We start from the raw sequence: 20,148 nt of genomic DNA on the forward strand, positions 1-20,148 counted from the left end.
AGAACTTAGAAAGAAAAGGAACAGCTGAAAGCTTAATTCTATGACTGGAGAGCAACATTTTGCTTCAGTATGCAAACAACATGCAGCTCAAGACTGCCACACTTTGCAGTAAAACAGATTGTTAATTGGTGGGCTTGAAAAGTAAACACATCGGCAAGCAAAAGCCCCACGCTCAGGAGCCTCACCTGTGATTGCTCTATTTCCGCTCTGTTTAATTTGACATCGAGGATGTCAGCAGCAATTCTTTGAAAACACAGGAAGACCTATTAAAAAAAGAGAAAAGGCTTAAGTGATTAGAAACAGACTTCCTGAAGTTACTTCAAACCCAGCAAACATTTCCTGAATTATAAACAGTGAGATAGGAAAAAATATATATAACCAGTCCCAAGATCTCCAAACGACTCCATTGGTAAATCTCATGCCAGTAAGCATAATGTAAATGCCTATTATTCTGGGCTGTTATATAGATTCTAGAGGATTGCATACAAAACACATTCTTGCATACAGTGACAGCCAGCATAATGCATACATTAGAATTACTTTTTTAAAGATACACAGAAACCCCACTGAAAACATCATGTTGAAGCACCTGTGATGAGCAATTTAGTGCACAAAAACCTTTGCCCATTATTTATTTATTCATTGCAGTCATCTCTGGAAACTGGTGCTATAAATGTAAATAGCACTTCACATTATTCTTAACAAATGAATTTGAATTGATTTGATGGCATATGATGTTATCGTTTTAGTTTTGATAAGCTACTGAATAATTGTAACTGTGAGCCACTGACTGACCGTAATCTTTAATTGCAAACTTCACTTTGAGATGTATCAATAAAATTATCTATTAAATGGGGGGGGGGGGGGTCATATTTACTTACAGAATCACCTGTCTTGGCTGACACAAAATGGCTGCTACAGTGGTTTTCCTGACAGAAGCGATGGTGCCGATCAGCCTTTACTGTCCGCAGATGCTCCAAATCAACTATTAAAAAGTTCAAAGGAAAATATTAGTGTGCTGTTGTTTGCACGCTTGATAACGGTTTCTTTGTGTGGTCACATGAATATGGGTTTTGCACTGATACATAAATCCAGGAAGTTCTGGAGCGCTGGCCAAGAAACTGGCGCTCCAACTCTCTCCAACTCTTTGCCCCTCTGCTCATGACTCAAGAGAAGAAGTAACCATCTTCCAAGTTCAGTTCTTTCTTTTTTTTTCAGAATCCCTCGAAGTAGCAGGATAAGAGAGGATTTAGGAGAGTAGGAAGAACGACTACACAGATGATCACTGAAAAGAAGGCCCAGCTATAGAGAAGAAGAAGAAGAAGAAGAAGAAGAAGAAGAAGAAGAAGAAGAAGAAGAAGAAGAAGAAGAAGAAGAAGAAGAAGAAGAAGAAGAAGAAGAAGAAGAAGAAGAAGAAGAAGAGGGAGGGAGGGAGGAGGAGGGAGGAGGAGGAGGAGGGAGGAGGAGGAGGAGTGAGAGCTTGGATTTCCTTATATCCCCCCTCTCCTCCTGCAGGAGACTCAAAGGGGCTGGACAATCTCCTTGCCCTTCCCCTCACAACAAACACCCCAGGAGGGTAGGTAGGGGCTAGAGAAGGCCCTGTGAGAAGCTGTGACTAGCCCACAGGTCACCCAGCTGGCATATGTGGGAGTGTACAGGCCAATGATCTGAATTCCCCAGATAGGAGCCCCCTTTACAGCTCAAAAAAAAGGTGGCAGAGCTAGGGAATCAAACCCGGGTTCCTCCTCCAGATTAGACACACACCGAGGCTCACTTAACCTCCTACTTAACGCTACTCTTCCTCCTGCTCCTTTGTGGTTTTTTCTGCAGCTCTCCACGCTGGCCCGCTAAGCCCCACTTTTGGTCGTTTCTGTGCTGCGCCGCTTACTCTCAGTGCTGCCATGTTCTGGCGCAGCTCCCTGGCTTCCTGACACCACGACCCTCTTGGGGGGCGGGGTCATCAAAAGGCGCCGTTTTGAAGAGCAGCAGGAATGACGCGCGCAGAGGGGGCGCGAGAGCGGCAGCTTCGGGGTGGCTGCGTTGTCGCTGTCCCTGTAGTGGGGAGTGCCGCGGGACCCCGCGCTATTTGGGGAGAGTAGCGAGCAGCAGAAGGTAAGTGGGGAAAGGCCCATAGTTATCCCGGATAAGAAACTGATTACTTGGACAAAGGTAGGCACTGTTAACATCTCAGAAGTCAACAGAACCTCTTACTTTGCACCAACATTGAGGTGAAAGAGTAAAATTCAAAGAGTTGTCCAAGCTACTGCTCAACATATACCTGGCAAAACAGTTGAATCAGAGCCCACTTGATCTGACATAAAGAGCTGGTCCTTATAAATGTTGATGCCGTGGTGAAGAGACGGGCACGGTCGCTGGAATTCATCTCAGTCCTGATCAAACTGCCAGAAATACTTATTTCCGTCACCCCTTCAAAGATTTGGGGGACGGGGGAGGAATTTTGCACCTCTCCCCCGTGGGCGCCATCTCCTCCTCCCCCACACTGACTCGGATGAGCCAAGTCAGTGCAGGGGAGGTGTGGGGGTGCAAAATTGCTCCCCACACGGCACACCCCTCCTCCCCTGCATCGACCCAGGAGCCGAGTCAGCGTGGGGGAGGAAGGGTGTGGGGGTGATTTTGCCCCCCCCCATGTGACAGGATGGCGTGTGCCTGGGGAGATGTGACCCCATATGTCCCTGTGGGCGCTCTGCCCGATGGTACTGTGCCATCCAGTCTACCCACTAGAGCAGACCTGGGCATTATATGGCCCACAGGCCACATCCAGCCCGCCAGATGACCCTGACTGGCCCCACTGCCTTGCTGGGGACCGAGGCGCCTTTGAAAGCCCCGCAGAAGCCGGCAACCAAGGCAACCTGCTTCTGCGGGGCTTTCAAAAGCGCCAGTCGATGAAAAAAGTCGGTCAAGGGACTTAAGTCTCCCCACTTGCTTGATGGTCACAGTGGACAACTATGCAGGTAGGTTAAGCCTGTGATTCTTTGTGCCAAATAGTGTTGTATGCAGAACTGTTGCCACTGATTCCGAGTTGATCTGTGCACCTGTCTGTCACTTATCAGCCCCTATTAGGCAGAGCTGAGTTCAGCATTTTGGCCCCGCCCTCCACAATATTTTCTGTTTCTTATGCGGCCCCATGGAAAAAATAATTGCCCACCCCTGGCCTAGAGCAATCGTTTTCTCCTTGGGAACTGATCTTTGTGGTCTGGAGATCAGTGGTCAAAGAGGGAGAATTCCAGGCCTCACATAGAGGCTGTGTGTTGGCATATGCTGAGAGCAGAAATACACAGACAAGAGAACTGGAAGTTATTTATTGGTCAAGGTTGAGGTGGAATAGTAGAGAGAGGCAGTGATGATTAAAAAAGGGCGAAGGGGATATATGTCTCACCTGCCTTGACGACCCTGCCTAGTATTCGTCCAGGGACGCAGGTATAGATTTTTAGGGGGGGGGTTGGGAGTGGGGCCACACCCACACCTGCCCCTAGGGCATAGCCACTCCTCCCCAAGCCCCGCCCCTGGCCTAGCACTTATAAAAGCAGCTCTCCGAGGCCAGGGACGGCAGACTGCCCTGCCCTGCCCTGCCCTGCCCTGCCCTGCCCTGCCCTGCCCTGCCCTGCCCTGCCCTGCCCTGCCCTGCCCTGCCCTGCCCTGCCCCCCAACCGCTGTTCCTTCTGCCCTCCACTCTGGGCAGAGGCATAGAGGGAAACTGGAGCCTGGTGCAAAATCTGAGCCCCACCCCCACCCCCCGGGCAGCCGGGCCAGCATGCTGGGAATCCACCCCAAGAAACAGTACATCACTTTCCAGTAATGGTGTTTAAAACTAGAAGGAGCCCAAATTCTCCCTTTTAAATCCACTCCTTGAAAGGGGAGAGAATCTGGGGGTCCCCATTAAACAACACTGAAAGTGATGCTGTTTTGGAGTGGATTATCCCAACAGCATCACTTTCAATATGGCGTAGTGGTTAAGAGCAGGTGCATTCTAATCTGGAGGAACAGGGTTTGATTCTGCCTGCCTCTGCCGCTTGAGCTGTGGAGGCTTATCTGGGGAATTCAGATTAGCCTGTGCACTCCCACACACGCCAGCTGGGTGACCTTGAGCTAGTCACAGCTTTTCGGAGCTCTCTCAGCCCCACCCACCTCACAGGGTGTTTGTTGTGAGGGAGGAAGGGCAAGGAGATTGTAAGATCCTTTGAGTCTCCTATAGGAGAGAAAGGGGGGATATAAATCCAAACTCTTGTTCTTCTTCTAAACTGAGGACCTCAGATTCTCCCTTTAAATCCACGCAAAGGGGATGGATTTAAAAGGAGAATCTGGGGAAATTTGGGGGGTGCCTGCTGTCAGGGGTACAATTGTTAAGCTAGAAGCACCAAACCTTCAGGGTATCTTTAGGGGACTTTCCTAATGATACCACTCAGGTTTGGGGAATCGATTCTAGCCTGGGTTCAAAGTTATGGACTTCCCTCAAAAGGTGTGTAGCCCCCCCATCTTCTATTAGTCTCCCATTGGAAATAACAGATGGAGGATGGGGGTACCCCCCCTTGCTGGGGAGTTCCATAACTTTGGACCCTCCCCTGAAGGCCAAACCTCCTCACCAAACCCGGGTAGTATCATCAGTAGAGTCCCCCAAACAATCCCTGAAAGTTTGGTGCTGCTAGCACAGGGGTCTGCAACCTGCGGCTCTCCAGATGTTCACGGACTACAATTCCCATCAGCCCCTGCCAGCATGGCCAGTTGGCCATGCTGGCAGGGGCTGATGGGAATTGTAGTCCGTGAACATCTGGAGAGCCGCAGGTTGCAGACCTCTGTGCTAGCACAAACAATGCGCCCTCTGTAGGCAAAAAAACGAAAAATATTAAAAATGTTTTAAAAACCCACAAATGGAGGGGCGGAGCTTCGGACATGAATGGGGGGGTTGAACCTGAGAAAAAAAACCCTTACCTACGTCCTTGTATTTGTCTGTTTCTTCCTATTCTTCTTCTGACATACATCTTTGGTGCCTTTTAAAGGAACCACAAATCTTACCTCTCCAAGTGAGAATTTAGAAGGGTTTTTTTTTAATTTTTATAAATACATACAGGAAATTGCTGCTACTCACCTGGAAGTTATTGCTATTTATAAGATTTTAAGTAGCTTTGTAAATTACCTTGAGCACAGAAAAGATGAGATACTTATTTTAAGTTAATCAACTGAACCCCCCCACCCCCCACCCCCAATTCAATTTATGCAATTTATCCAATATCCTTTGGTCAAACCAGATAAGCTTACTTCTACTTGGCCATTAGGAGCATAAGCATAAATATCTTCTATTTCACAAACGAATACTTCAAAAAGTGGTATTCTGAAATCCAAATGAATGCCCACTGTTTTCATTTTGGACCATTATATGCCTACTGGGTATATAGAAAAGCTTTTAAACACCACCGCATTTCACTGGAAAATCCAAGCTTGTGTTGCGTTACATGGAACTCAAAGCTTGTATGGGCTTGATTGTGCACATTCCCAGTCTCTTCAAATCTAATTCTAAAGTAATGGGAAGCGATAGTGAATAACTTCTCTTTTTATTGCATTACAGTCCCTGTAAGAGTGTTGATTCAATGCTGTCAAATTAAAAAGCAAACACGTTCACAAGGCTTTAAGGACAACCAAGCTCTTTATGTCAATATAGGGGGAAAACTTCAAGTGATTTCCTGAGGAAGGGACCCAGCTGACTTGTGAAAACTTGTAAATTTGCAAATCTAGTAAGGCTACATAATAGTGTCATTTGATTATCAACTGAAAAAAAACCTGCCACATAAGGTGCTTTATTTAAAAAATGATACTGGAGGTCTTTAATTTGCAGGCTCTGGAGATTTGGTCAGAAAGAGTTCTGGTCTAACAGAATTCCTTTTTATTTGGCACACTTTGGTTTTCTTCTAACGCAATTCCTACACACTGTTTATTTGGCATAGTTTAGCCATGCTGACATTAACAAAAAGAGAAATCATAACCAAGTGATACTACTGCTTTCAATAATGAGATAAAATAATGAAGTTAGAGAAGTGACTTAAAAAAAATCCAATAGTGCAATCCTAAGCAGAGTTTGTCAACTGAAGTCAATTGAAGTCAAAGGGGAGAGGACGTGGGATCTGGTTGGGGCTTACCCACTCTGGGGAAAAGGGGATTGGCTCAGAGGTGGGATCCAGCAGGTTCTCACAAGTTCCCGAGAGTAGGTTACTAATTATTTGTGTGTGCCGAGAGGGGGTTACTAATTGGTGGTTTTGCCATGTGATTTTTGCCTTAGTTACGCCCCTCCTCTCAGCAGTAGCGCACAGAACTTGAAGCAGTCTAGCAGGAGGGGCACCGGCGTGCGTGGCAGCCTGCGCCTGCGTGCATTCTTTTCCCACCCAAGGACCCTCCATGGCGGCTGCATCCCTTGCCACAGCCCCACCCAAGAATGCCCCGCCCCCAGAATGCCTGGCCACGCCCCCATCATGTCCCGCCCAGCCCCATTGGCGCTTCGCCACAGTTTGAATCCCACCACCATGTAAACCTGTTACTAAAATTTTTGGATCCCACCACTGGATTGGCTCCACCTCTGCAGCCCATGCAGATGTTGGAGGTGGAGTCCGTAGCGTAAAGCTGGGCCTGGCCTGGTCATGTTCAGCTTTATACTGCGGGCTCTGCCTCGGTAGTCTACATGGACTTTGGAGACACACAGTTCAACGCTGGACCCAGAAAGGCTGCAGGAAAGCGGGGGACAGGGGCGGGGTTTCAGTGTTTGCCCCAGGTACAGTTTTCACTGGATACACCCCTGAACGAAAGGGGTGTACCATTCACCCGCCCATCCCCAAGTATCCTTTTCCAAAAAGTTAAGCTGTACCAAGTACAGTAGGACTGGTGTATATAAGATTAAGATCATGGTCTGAAAATTACATATGGGAGATCAATCGGCATTTCCTTGTAAGACTGGTTAGGTTCAACGGCCTCTTCAGATAGCCTGAGGAGTTCATAATCCCATCAGCCCCTGCCAGCATGGCCAAGTGGCAGGGCTGATGGGAATTGTAGTTCATGAACATCTGGGGGGCCATAGTTTGAAGACCCCTGCTCTAGTAAAATTCTTCAGGATCTGGTTTTTGTTCCCAGGTTTTCCATGAAGGACCTACACCTTGGCCAATGGACCACATATACATATGCCTAGACACCAACTGCCTTTGCACTAAGAAAAAGAAATGATCAAAGGCAGCAAAAAAAAAGTTGAAGAAGGGTAGGACAAGAGAGTTCACATAAATGTGTTAACGGGGAAATTCTAAGAAATGTGTGTCCCGGGGGAAAGTTACTGCTCACAGCCAAAGGACTGTTAAGAAAAATTAACCAGCCACACCAACAGCGGGGTCACGAAAAATGATCCAAAACCCATTTCCTTGCTTATTGAACAAAGGTACGCAGTTGCAACAACACTCAAATATTTTCAGAGCAGCAGCATGCATGTATGTGGCATTCTTGGCACAGCTTTCCCTATTAACTCGCCACTTAAATTTCATGCCCACCCAAGTCTCCTGGGGGGGTGGGGGTGGGGGGAACATGCTATTGCCATTCTATTTACAATATCATTCTAGCTGCTTGTTTTGGACCCAAGACAAGAAAAAGATCTTCACAATCCGGGACGTTTGCCATCCTTTGGCTCAATGCACTATTTACAGATTTATCAACCAGATCAAGTGGGTGTGCTGCAGGCCAGCCTGAAGCTACACGGGAACCACTCAGGCCGCCAAGTCTCTTTGATCCACACGGCATTAAACACACCGCTCGCTCTGGACGAACATTAAACCCAGTTTTACAAGGCAGAAACCGTTATATTAAGACAAGCTTTTCAAAAGTACACTGAAAAGGGGTTCGATTTTATTCAGCATCACTAAAAAAACCTTGCTGATTTTGTCCAAATGAATTTTGACACGATTCAGTCCTAGCTCTTCTTTAAGATCACTTATTGTCACTGGGGCCTGTTTTAACCGCATTAATTAACTTGTGTTGTTTGATAGCTGCCTCAAGCGTTCGAAAAGGCAGCCTATAAACTTTTAAAACAAATAAATCATTAGGGTTAACTCTCGCATTACATTTTCAGAAACCAGTCCCAGTATGGAAAGGGACCATTGGAAGCCTCTGCATCTGCTTCCTATCAGGGGCAACAGCTGCCAGATGCCAGGCCGCGGTTAATCATCCGTATGTGTAAATTATGGGACTACTCACAGAACAAGGACATACACTGGTCTAGATATCCCCACGTTACAAAATGCACAGGTTGTACACACGATTGACCAATGGCATGCCTCAGAAATGCAATATGAGAATCCAGGTGAGATTAAATTGGTGGCGGAGAACTGTCATGATGGCTGGGAAGGAAGGAGGGAGGGAGAGTGTGCTGAATGTGGAAAACAGAAGAAAGAACAGGGCTCCTGTGGCAGCACGCAAAGAGAAAAGAGGAGGGGAAAAGAGGGAAGTTGCAAATTGGGTAATGTTCCCTCACTGAACTGTTATCAAAGCAAAGCAAAGCCTTTATTGGCATACATAGAACAACAGCAACAAAACACAGCAAACATTAAAATTTTAAAAGGCAAAAAGGATAACCTCAGATAAATACATATTATTACTGGCTCTGAATTATTTCCGTAACAAAGCTTGCAACCTCTTCACGAAAAACAGAATCAGAATTGTTCAACAAGAGAAATAATCTAATCGAATCTGTTAACTCACATTGGAAGAGAGGGTGTAGATTGACATATTTAGATCTTAATTCTTAGCAAATTTGGTGCGTAATATAATAGCCAGTGAGCCAATGTTTCTGACTACCTTAGAATTACAGCTGCACAACCTTTTAGATTTTCCAGGTTATTAAACCTGCCATGTAGTAAGGCAGATGGCATAACATTTGAATCTAGCAATTGTGAAGGCTCTCCTTGAGCAGGGGTTAGTTAGAGAATATAAGTAGTGGGCCATGCAAACTCTGCTCAAATGGAATTAAAAATTGTGTGGGAGAGCAAGTTCTTTTAGCTGCTAGATACAGTTCTGCAAATTCCCAATCTAAGAGACGGTCTTTGAGTAGTTTGTACGCTTCTGAGCAAGAAAGAGAGTAGAGTGATTCAAAAGACAAACCGATAGATACAATTTTATTTTCAATCAGAGAAAACCAGGGGTTAGCCTGTGTGTCTGGGACTGAGCTGTTATCGATATTTTCACATGGTCTCCATGGGGCAAAGTACGTGTTTTGATTAAGATTCATGTTCCATGCTGGTGGTTAGTAATGTCCAAACAGAATCCAGAAGAGTTCTGATTTGGTTTCAAGTTACATTTTCAACTTTTTTCTTTGTCGTTGGCAACAGTGTGCTTTTCCAATAATTGCCCAAAAACTGTTACAAAAACTCGTCTCTACGGTTAATGAAGAATGAAAGCCTCTTGATTTAATAAAATATTAAAATGTCCCTCAGGGTGATTTCAGTTGGCCGTGCCAGATTCAGAGTAAGAAAAAGCCCATTCCCTCAAAAATCAAACTTCTACAAACTTCTGTCAGATTCTTAGACCTTTTAAAAATTCTATATTAGACTGTATTCAAGCATTAATCATACACTAGCGGGGCCCGGCCATGCGTTGCTGTGGCAATTGTCCTTCTCATCATAGTTCGCAATTCACACAGATGTCCACGCAGGTCCAATGATCCCAGCATAGCTGCTTTTGAGGTGGTCAAATGGAATCCCTCTTTCCTTTCTCAATTCACATTGTCATATGGTGCTGTCTTTTTTTTTAGTATAAGGTAACCCTTTCCATTTTACAACGGAACTGTCCTGAGTGCTAATCCCACTGTCCATGAGGCTGGCTGGACATGCACAGTCCTGGCTTAGAGGGAAGGCAGAACTGGGGCAAGGAGGCTATCCCAGCTCAGGCAGCAGGAGGCAGGGTGGTGAGGAAGGCTTCAGATCGAGGCCAGCCCCCCTGGGTTCTTAAAGGGCCACTGCAAAAGAAGCTGAGCCGGTAGTGTTGGTCTAAGCCCCCCCACCTCGCTGGATTTCTTCTAAGAAGAGAAAAGTAGCAAACTGCAGCTCACTTTTAGTAAAAGAGAGCTGTGGCGAATATGGGTGAGGAAGTGGGTAAGTGGTGGTTGGATGTGAGGGAGGGCAGAGTGAGGTGTGTGAGGATGAGCTGGATGTGTATGAGAGGATGTGTGTTGTGTGGTAGCAGTGGGTGAGGCACAGAGAGTGAAAGCTACCTGCATGTGAGGGGGGGAACGTCTCACCACGGCAAAGTGTGTATGTGTTTCTATTTCCACCTCATTGATACCTAACAGTGTTACCTATTTACTGTTTGAAATGCTCATCTCTGGCCATCTGCACGAACATTGTAAGGGCACACCAACCCCTCAGGCCACAGACATGCTGCACGAACATTCTAAGGGTGACAGTTAAACACAGCCAGCTTCATGGCCTGGTGCGCCAGGAAAAAGACATTTTACCTGGCTCAGGTATGGACTTTCGGCGATTTGAAGGTCTGATTATCTGCCCGCAACAGGGAGTAACATCACGTGAAAAATTGGGGGCGATCCGTCCAATCATTTCGGCGTTAGGGCATCAGTAACCAAAACACTGTTGCGGTGGGTTATTGTGGTGAAATGGGAAAGGAACAGACGCTGACCCTTCCCTCTCCCTCCACTAGGGTGGGTGGGTCATATCCAGATGCTGGGCCCCCTCCCTCCCCTCCCTTGTATGCCACCCCTCCCTCTCTCCCCTCCCTAACTTCTCTTCCCTTGCATCCCACCCAATTGGCCATGCTGGCAGGGGCTGATGGGAATTGTAGTCCATGAACATCTGGAGAGCCGCAGGTTGCAGACCCCTGGACTAGGATCTGGGAAACCCTGGTCTGAATCCTCCAGTCTGCCACGGAAGTATGATGGGGGACCCTGAGCCAGACACACACTCTCACCCCAAAAGTATCCTGCAGGGTTGTTGAAAGAGCAAAAAGAGCAAAATGGAGGAGAGAAGACATAATGTAAGTCACGTTGGGTCCCCTTTGGGGTGAAAGGTCCAGTATAAACAAAGGGAACAGAAATAAATAAAATAAAAATACAAGCCTTCCATTGCAACTTTAATATGTGATGACATCGGCAATTCCCTACCTGTGAATGCTGCATATTTAAAAGACATCATTTAAAAATCATGGTCCTGTACAATTATAAGAATATTTCAAACACTTTTCAAAACAATGCCACTATTTCAGATTTTTATCAGTTTTTTAATTTGTTTTTTTATCCATTTCTATAGTCATATGACTGACTCAAGCTCTCTGGTACCCTCCTCAATCAAATGACTGCCCATTCCACGTGTGTGTGTGTGTGTGTGTGTGTGTGTGTGTGTGTGTGTGTGTGTGTGTGTGTGTGTGCGTGTGTGTGTCCACTCACAGGTAGGTTCCCGGTAAGAGATCAGAGAAAGCAAGCGTTACACAGCTTGCTGTGGGTATTTTATGGCTAAATTGTTCCATGCAAAACAAGTACAACGTATTCAGAAAACACCAAGACTTTGCTGCCTGGATGGTTAAAATCAGTTACTGGAAGTTTAATATTTACCTGAAGCACAGGCTGTCTCTATGGGTGGGTGGGTGGGTGTGTAAAAAATCTACATGGCACAGTGTAAAAGTATATGCTTTTCTACAGCATGTTGTGCAAAACTAAAAATAATCACTCAAAAAAGCATTTGCAGCTGTTCATACAAGTCATAAAATTACATAATGTTGAAATAATGAGCTATTACAATTAGCCCACACCTATCTGACAAGTAAAATACCCTAAACATGTATTAAATTGATTTACACGTGCTTAAAATTATACACATATTAGTTTTACAAAAACATGGCTGAGGCATAATTAAAAATGTCATATGGCCCTTTTTCTTCCAACTTGTGGGTCTACCGTGGTATCAAAGGGGGCTGCAAGCGAGCACTTGCCTGCAGGCAGGCCCACACGACGTGCGGAGCCACCAAGCCAACCACAGGCCATTGGCCACAGATCATAATCCACCAGGTGCTCCATAAACCTCCCAGCTTTTGTTGCCTGCCTGGCACTGGGAAGGCGAGGGTGCTGCCAAACACTGCATTGGCTCGGTAGGTCATGCATCGTTACAGCAGCCACCCACTTCCCTCCTTCCAGCCTCTCCTCGCTGTCCAAGTTGGATGACTGAATGGAGGAGGCTACTGACTTCCTGAGACCATCTGTTCACCCTGGGCCCAACCTCCAGGCCCCCTCTTCTGTCCTTGGGACGCTGCTGAGCTGCTCACCACACTGGCTGTCTTCACTGGCCCAGACCCTCCCTCCTGATGCTGAGCTGGGGGTTACTTCAGGGGGCTGTCTCCACACTGCCCCATTCCCTCTCTCCCTTCAGGTCCCCTCCCCTCTGGTTGCAACTGGAACAGAGGTAAGGGATTGGCTGGCCAGCTCCCCTGCTTGCTGTGGGCCTCGGCTGGGCCCCCTCCCTGGTGGCAGCTTCAGGAACTGCCTCCTCCTCCTTGGCAGCTGTGGCACAGCTATTCCCATCACTGGGGGAGACGGGGGAAACTGTGCTCGAGGCCACCGCTGAGGAAACTGTGGGGCAGATGGTTCCAGCTCAACACCCTCCTGCCAGCATTCAGAGCATCCCAGTTGGGAGTAGCTGTGGCATCAGTGTGTGGGGGGAGATCCCCCGAATCCAGTGCTTTTCCCGGACAGAAAAGATAGGCAGAAGGGGTAACCTGGCCCAGTGACCAATGTCTGAGGAACATGGTGTTTCTGCCTGCCCTCAACCCAGTTGAAAAAAGAAGTAGCAGAAGCAATAGAATTATTGCCCCGTTCAATCTCCTTCTTGAAAACAATACAAAATGCAAAATGCAACTGTTAGTAAGAACAAGGTACACATAAAATATAACACAGACCATAATATGTCAATGGAATTAACAAGGGCCCTCTTAACCTTGCTTGCAATCAGGCCAAAATTAGCAACCTTGTGTGAAATTTTAGGGTTCTCGTCAGAGAGCATAAGTAGGAGATCAGTTATTTTATATTTGTTTTATCTTGGGCTGGTCTTGGGCTGGTGAATAAACTTGATTGAATTGGATCTCCTTGCTGAGGGGCTCGCTGGCACAGTGGAAAGTGAAAAGTATTTCTGAGCAAGTGTGTTCAGGGTCGCCAACATCTTTTAAATTTATACTTTGCAGGTCACAATTAGAAATCCACAGTGACCTTCCCCAAGCCAAAGGCTGCTACACAGAGTGATCTGAAACACTGCTGGGTCAAAGAAACGGCAAGAAACTCCAGAACAACTTAAAATGCTGTCATTCTTTCATACACACTTACTCTGCAAGGAATGCATGCTGTCATTGGACTACATAAAAGGGAAGTTCCTCAATAGGAATAACGGGGATCAATAACGGGGATCAATAACGGGGATCCGTTAGTAGGACGCCATCTATATATTTGACTGATCGCTGCTTTTAATGGGGTGATTTTAACATTGATAGAGCCACTGCTTAATGTTTATTTAATCCAATTTGATATTACTGATTTTATTGTGTGCTCTATTTCTATGTTTTGTTCACCGCCCTCAGCCCTTCGGGGGAGGGCGGTTTATAAACACAATTAATAATAATAATAATAATAATAATAATAATAATAATAATAATAATAATATAATAATATAATAATAATAATAATAATAATAATAATAATAATAATAATAATAATAATAATAATAATAATAATAATAATAATAATAATAATAATAATAATAATAATAATAATAGATTTCCAGAAGTTTCTAATCACCAGAAACTCTCCCTCGGTTTACCATCACAGCAAACTACCCAGTGGTGGGCTCCAAAAGTTTTAATAACAGGTTCCCATGGTGGTGGGATTCAAACTGTAACGTAGCGCCAATGGGGCTGGGCGGGGCACGGCGGGGGCGTGGCTGGGCATTCCGGGAGCAGGGCATTCCTGGGCGGGGCTGTGGCAAGGATGCAGCCGCTGCGCCAGTCGTTGGGCGGGAAACGAATGCACGCAGGCGCAGGCTGCCACGCACGCCGGTGCACCTTCTGCTAGACTGCTTCAAGTTCTGCGCGCTACTGCTGAGAGGAGGGGCGTAACTGAGGCAAAAATCACGTGGCAAAATCACCAATTAGTAACCCCCTCTCGGCACACACAAATAGTTAGTAACCTACTCTCGGGAACCTGTGAGAACCTGCTGGATCCCACCTCTGAAACTACCTTCATCTCTTCACTGATCCCAAACTGCTACGAGCTGTTTCTCTGGCTAGATGCAATGTGCTTCTTCCACCAGAAGAATCATATTGCAAACACTGGTAGAACTTGCAGTTGCACCCTTGGGTTGGAGTAAACCGTCCACCGTGTCCTTCACCGCTGCCCTTCTTACGACTCTGTGTGGGAAAACCTACTTGAACCCCTTTTGTCTGGCCTAGACAGCATTGCGGATGCTGCCAAAACTCTGTTTTTGTTAGACAGCAACTCTGTCTCAATACTGGAACCTACGGTCGTCGTCACCACACTTCCCAATTTTTCGCTAAACAAAACTTGTAATTCTTACTTTTTAAAAAGATTGTTTTATTTAATGATCTTAATTTTTATATTCTTCAAGCGCATCACATATTATATTTTTTTAAATGCCATTAAAGGTTTCAATTCGCAGTTCACTAGAAACTATTGAAACAATATTTGAGGATGAAGAGTTTTAAACCAGAAGCAGGAAGGTACAAAATAAACTCAACACGCATCTCACTATTCTGTAAAACATTTTCTCAACCCCAGTCGTTTTGGTGGTGGTTTCTTTTGAGACGCAGAAGCACGTGATAGTACAGCAAACTGGGAACGGGCCTACCCTGTTTCCCTGAATATAAGACATCCCCTGAAAATAAGACGTAGTAGAGGTTTTGCTGAAGTGCGAAATATAAGGCATCCCCCGAAAGTAAGACGTAGCAAAGTTTTTGTTTGGAAGCATGCCCGACGAACAGAACACAGAAAAATAAGACATCCCCTGAAAATAAGACATAGCGCATCTTTGGGAGCAAAAATTAATATAAGACACTGTCTTATTTTCGGGGAAACACGGTAGTAGTGCCAGGCAGAAAAGGAGCCTGCAGCACTACCCACTTATAGCTACAGGAGGCAGCAGCAGCCAGACCAGCGAGAAGCACTCCAAACAGCAGCCGGAGCCGAATTCTCTGGCTCCTATGAGCACATCACACTTAGCCTCTACTCTGAACCACAAGAAGGCCCAGCTGTCATGGCTCCTTGCCCCACCGTACCACTGCCTTGCTCTGGCACTCACTTCTACTTCCTCCTGCCAACCTGCCTGGCTCTGGGACTGCATTGGCACTGGCACGCCTTTTCTGCATTTGCAAGAGAGAACCATAGTGTACTTGCTTACAACATGAATATATATATATATTGTGTGTGTGTGTGTATAAATCTCCTGCAACCTTTTGTACTTAAACACACACGAAATCTCTGTGAACCTCTTTTCTCATTGAAATCACATACTTTTCAGAAGTCCTGTTGAGGGGAAAGTGCCAGGAATCAGGTATAATAAAACTGAGTGTCAGAAACAAGTCTGGTTGGAAATCAGATTTACGCCATCATTTTTAGGTCATCGGGAAAGCATCTGGAGTGATGCTCTGGTTATACTCACATCATCCAAACTACGCGTCACATTAACAGCCTCCAGGAAGTTATTTCAAATACAAAATAAACTGTAAATGCCCCTCTCAGACAGACAGAATGACAGATAGTTATTAGGCAAGGGTACTTAATTTGATTGGGAGTGTGCGTTTTTTACGCACATAGGCCAATATTCATGGTGCCCCATACATGTATGTCAAAATAATTTTGCAGGAAAAAAATTAAATCTTCATATGCAATTTTTTTTAAAAAAAACCCGCAACAGCAGTTTGCTGTTGTTTTTAATCACCAGGCAAGAAGAGTCAGGGGCCACGGAGTGGACTTTGAGGACTAAGTGCAATATGGAACGCCTGCAAGTTTAAACCAGTGTGTTTAAGGTTGATGTCTTGAAAAATGAGATCATTTTAATAGAAAAGGATTCATTCTATTAATTACAAGGGAGAGCTAAAAGGTAGGAAAAGGAACTTTATTGGCAATTAATTAGTTAAATATTTGCAAGTTAGAATAATCAACAAAAATTAACCATTGGGAACCAACCCAAGTACTTGCTGTGTGGAAGAAAATTTGAAGGTGTCCGCCTTGTATGTTGGTGCACACAAGACACACCCAAAATAGTGGGGTAAAGCAAGATTGTTTAATGAGTGGTGCAAGAGAGAACCAACAAAGCTAAAGCTGGAAGGGGGGGCAGGTAAGATGATTGTGAAAAGAAGGTTGCTTGGTGGAGAATAGCATCCCAAGAGCCAATTAGCAAGGGTCAGCCACAAGAGGGAAAGGGAGGGAGGTGCTTAAGGGATGGAAAGAAGGCAGCTGTGCCAAGAGTGGTGTTGGGGAAAAGTGTCCGAATTGAAGGGTGAAGCAGCAGAGTGAATGAAACAGAGCAGAAGACAGAAAGGACGGTGACATAGCTGGCTGGGAACAAGGTCCCGAGGCTAGGGTACATGCATGCATAGCAGATAGGGGGAAGAGAGGTTTTTTTAAGAAGAATCTATTGAACTAAGCACCAGGGTAAGGGCTTTTAGCTCAGGTTCAGCCGTGAGGAGGGGGGGGACTGATTGGCTATGAGGGGTTTTGGGGGTCCCTCTTTTACCCTCATTTTCACAGACTTTTCTATTCCTTGCAGCTTTTAAGCTACATACATTTCAGTCCCAGAGGTCAAAATGAAGATTCCATCTCAGTCTGGGAAGAGAAACTTTCTATGCTGCTAGGAGTCTACACACAGAACACTGCTACAGCAGCAGACTCTAATATTATGCGCTATTTAGGCCTGCAATTGGGGATCACGACTCAGACAACCTGCTGAGATGGTTATTCAGGACTTTCTGCTCAACAGTTGCCACAAAACGTCAATTATGCTTTACCTCTTTTGAGTTCATTATATTCACCTGGCATTTCCTACTTGCAGCCCCCACCGACCTGCCCTCCCTCCAGATACTGACAATGTTTCTACCACTTCAGCTACACCAGCGCTAAAGAAGACTGATCACCAACCAGGAGAAACTCCACTTGTTAAATTAGTAGAAATTACTGCAGAACATTAAGGGGGGGGGATGTGTTCCCCAAAGAAACAATTGTCTGAGAGGGCTATAATTCAAACACATTTTATCAGACAGCTGGAGGATGGACACCCCCTTCTCTGGGGCTCATGATGTTCAATGGTTAGCACGCTTCCAAATTTGAGCAAAGCCTTCCTCGAAGCAAGAACCAAAAGAAGAAAGCTGTGCGTGTAAGAAAACCGCCTCCGAGAGGAGCAGAAGATTCTGTAGATCACAACCAAAGAAGAGCCTAACAAATCGGCATTCCTCCAGTAAACTTTCCACTTTGGAGAGATGTGAAAATCCACATACCAATTCAGTCACTTCAGACAATCTCTAGGATTGCCTTGACAATCTAAAATTTTGCAAAAATTCACAGATACACAAGCACACGCACACACAGGCTGAGCAGGCCAGTCCAGGTGAAGAGGAGACTCCATCCACTGTAAGAAGGTCACAGAGGGCCAACAAGGGAATTATGCCAAAGGAATATAGTGACTACGTTCTTTATGCACATGCACAAACTGCAAATGCAACTCAAGGCTGTCCTACCTTGCAAGCGCAGTGGAAGCATACTGAGCCCACAAGCTGTGGAGAAATTATGCAGTTACCTACATGGAAAAAAATGCTGCTCATGAAACCTCCAGGCTGGCTGCTGTCAAAAATGCCACAAGCAGCAATGAGCCAAAATGGGGCAAGAAGGATCTAAAAGTTTTCAGCTGACCAAAGCTCCAGCATCCTGAGATATTGAGAGCTTCCTTTGAACCCGTATTGGACAAAAGGCCATTTTTAAGCTTCGGAAGAGTTTCTATAGATATCCACACACAGGACGGCTTTTCAGTAGTTCCAATAACATGTCTGGGAATGTTCTGGTCTGCTGAAGCTTTCCCTCCACTCAGTGACAGACTTGCGAAGGTGCCATTTCAACACTACCTGCAAGCAAAGGTAATAAAGATCCAGATACATTTTGGGTTTTCCTCCTCTGCATCGCTTGGCTAGTGAACTAAAAGAAAAGAAGATAAAAGAAGGCAAAAGAAAAGAAAAATGAAGAAGAAGAAGAAGAAGAAGAAGAAGAAGAAGAAGAAGAAGAAGAAGAAGAAGAGGAGGAGGAGGAGGAGGAGGAGGAGGAGGAGGAGTTTGGATTTATATCCCCCCTTTCTCTCCTGCAGGAGACTCAAAGGGGCTTACAATCTCCTTGCCCTTCCCCCCTCACAACAAACACCCTGTGAGGTAGGTGGGGCTGAGAGAGCTCCGAGAAGCTGTGACTAGCCCAAAGTCACCCAGCTGGCATGTGTGGGAGTGTACAGGCTAATCTGAATTCCCCAGATAGGCCTCCACAGCTCAGGCGGCAGAGCGGGGAATCAAACCCGGTCCCTCCAGATTAGATACACGAGCTCTTAACCTCCTACGCCACCAAAGCACCACCAAGTTGTTCTAATATTCTTGCTGTTACAAAACTTCCAGCAGTAAGCAATTCCAAACATTATCTGTGGTTTCTTCCCCTTTTTTCCTGGGGACACAAACAAGATTGGGGCATACACAAATGCATGTGACATCTTACGGTGCCATTCCTCTGAAACTACCAGACCACAACTGGGAAGACCCACAGCAGCCTGCTGATTTGGGCCATGAAAGCCTTCGGCAATACAAATGGGTTAAGCCAGTGGTGGCAAACTTATGGCACGGGTGCCAGAGGTGGCACTCAGAGCCCTCTCTGTGGGCACAAGCACACAGAGTTTGTCATGTGGGCGGGACATCGCCCCCCCCCCATCTAGGCTGGCCTGGGCCGCTGGTCTTGATGTGCGTGCACCTCAGCGAGCAGGGAGGCTGGCAGGCCTAGTGCCTGTGCTCCAGGTGGCTGCTGCCCGGGGGGCAGAGGCAGCAAAGATGCTAGAGAGGCGCAGAGTGGTGCATGTGGGACTTGCTGGAGGCTACAGCAGGCTGGCCCCTGCTCGAGGGGGTTATTCAGGTTAAATTGCCGCGTTGACACTTTGCGATAAATAAGTGGGTTTTGGGTTGCAATTTGGGCACTCGGTCTTGAAAAGGTTTGCCATCAATAGGTTAAGCCTTTATTAACAAATAAATGAAAGAACCATAGGCCTATTAAATGGACAGATCATTCGTTTCATAAGGTTTTTAAGATCTTCTCTCCCAAAAAGTTTCAACAGCTCCAAAGCTTTTGTCTGAGCTAGTACAGAATCACTCAAAAATTGTAGGAGAAAACGAGGGACCTTACCTTCCGAGGACTTAAATGCTTCTATTTTTTTTTCTCCCTTGAAAAATAAATAAAAACTCAAGCAGCTGGCCAAACCAAAGAGCTTTGGATAGGCGAAATCTTGGTGGAAATTTTTCCCTTTTAAATCTTTTTTTTAAAAAAAATGTACCAGTAACTTTTTAGCTCGCGGCTCTTAAACAGCAGTTCACCTACCTCTGGGCTAGATTTGAAATTTTATTTCCCCACTGCTAAGCTAGAAGCCTTAAAAATCATTTGATTTAAGGTTTTCTTAATTAAAAGTCGAGGTTAAAAGGGGAATGGCAACGGGTGATGCAGCTGTGCGAATGCCAGCAGAAAGGCGTCCGGAGAAAGAAGCGAGGCAAAAACACATAAAAGAATGCCACAAAAACTAAGTGGGTGCCTTAAACAGCTGTTTTGTTTTAATTAATGGAAAGTGAACCTTGTGTAAATATGCCTTGTAGCTATTTCAAGAGCAACATTCTCTGTACATTTTCCTCCATCTCAGCCTATACCAATTCAAGTGTTCCCTGTTCCCATCACAAATTACTGATGTATCGTACCAACATCAAAGGTAAGTTCTTAGAAGTGGCGAAATTAGTCATGTGCAGCCTTGTTATTAACCAGGCTTGTGTGACTAAAGTCACATCCCGTGTCCAGTGAGGTCAGCTGGGGGAGAAAGTGAAAGAATTCTT

At 45.7% G+C, this 20,148-nt stretch overlaps 1 protein-coding gene across 6 annotated transcripts in view; it reads right to left on the reverse strand.

The window, feature by feature from the left end:
* Positions 1-20,148, reverse strand: part of RAB28 (RAB28, member RAS oncogene family) — an 82,468-nt gene that overhangs the window by 10,288 nt on the left and 52,032 nt on the right. For all 6 annotated transcript variants that reach the window (XM_048509521.1, XM_048509520.1, XM_048509523.1 and 3 more), the window contains exons 5-6: positions 882-985; positions 186-263 (exon numbers count right to left, since the gene is read on the reverse strand). In XM_048509521.1, coding sequence (XP_048365478.1) covers positions 186-263; positions 882-985 — 182 coding nt within the window. The remainder of the gene's footprint in view (positions 1-185; positions 264-881; positions 986-20,148) is intronic.

This window comes from Sphaerodactylus townsendi, linkage group LG10 (genome assembly GCF_021028975.2).
Source record: "Sphaerodactylus townsendi isolate TG3544 linkage group LG10, MPM_Stown_v2.3, whole genome shotgun sequence".
Classification (NCBI taxonomy): domain Eukaryota; kingdom Metazoa; phylum Chordata; class Lepidosauria; order Squamata; family Sphaerodactylidae; genus Sphaerodactylus; species Sphaerodactylus townsendi.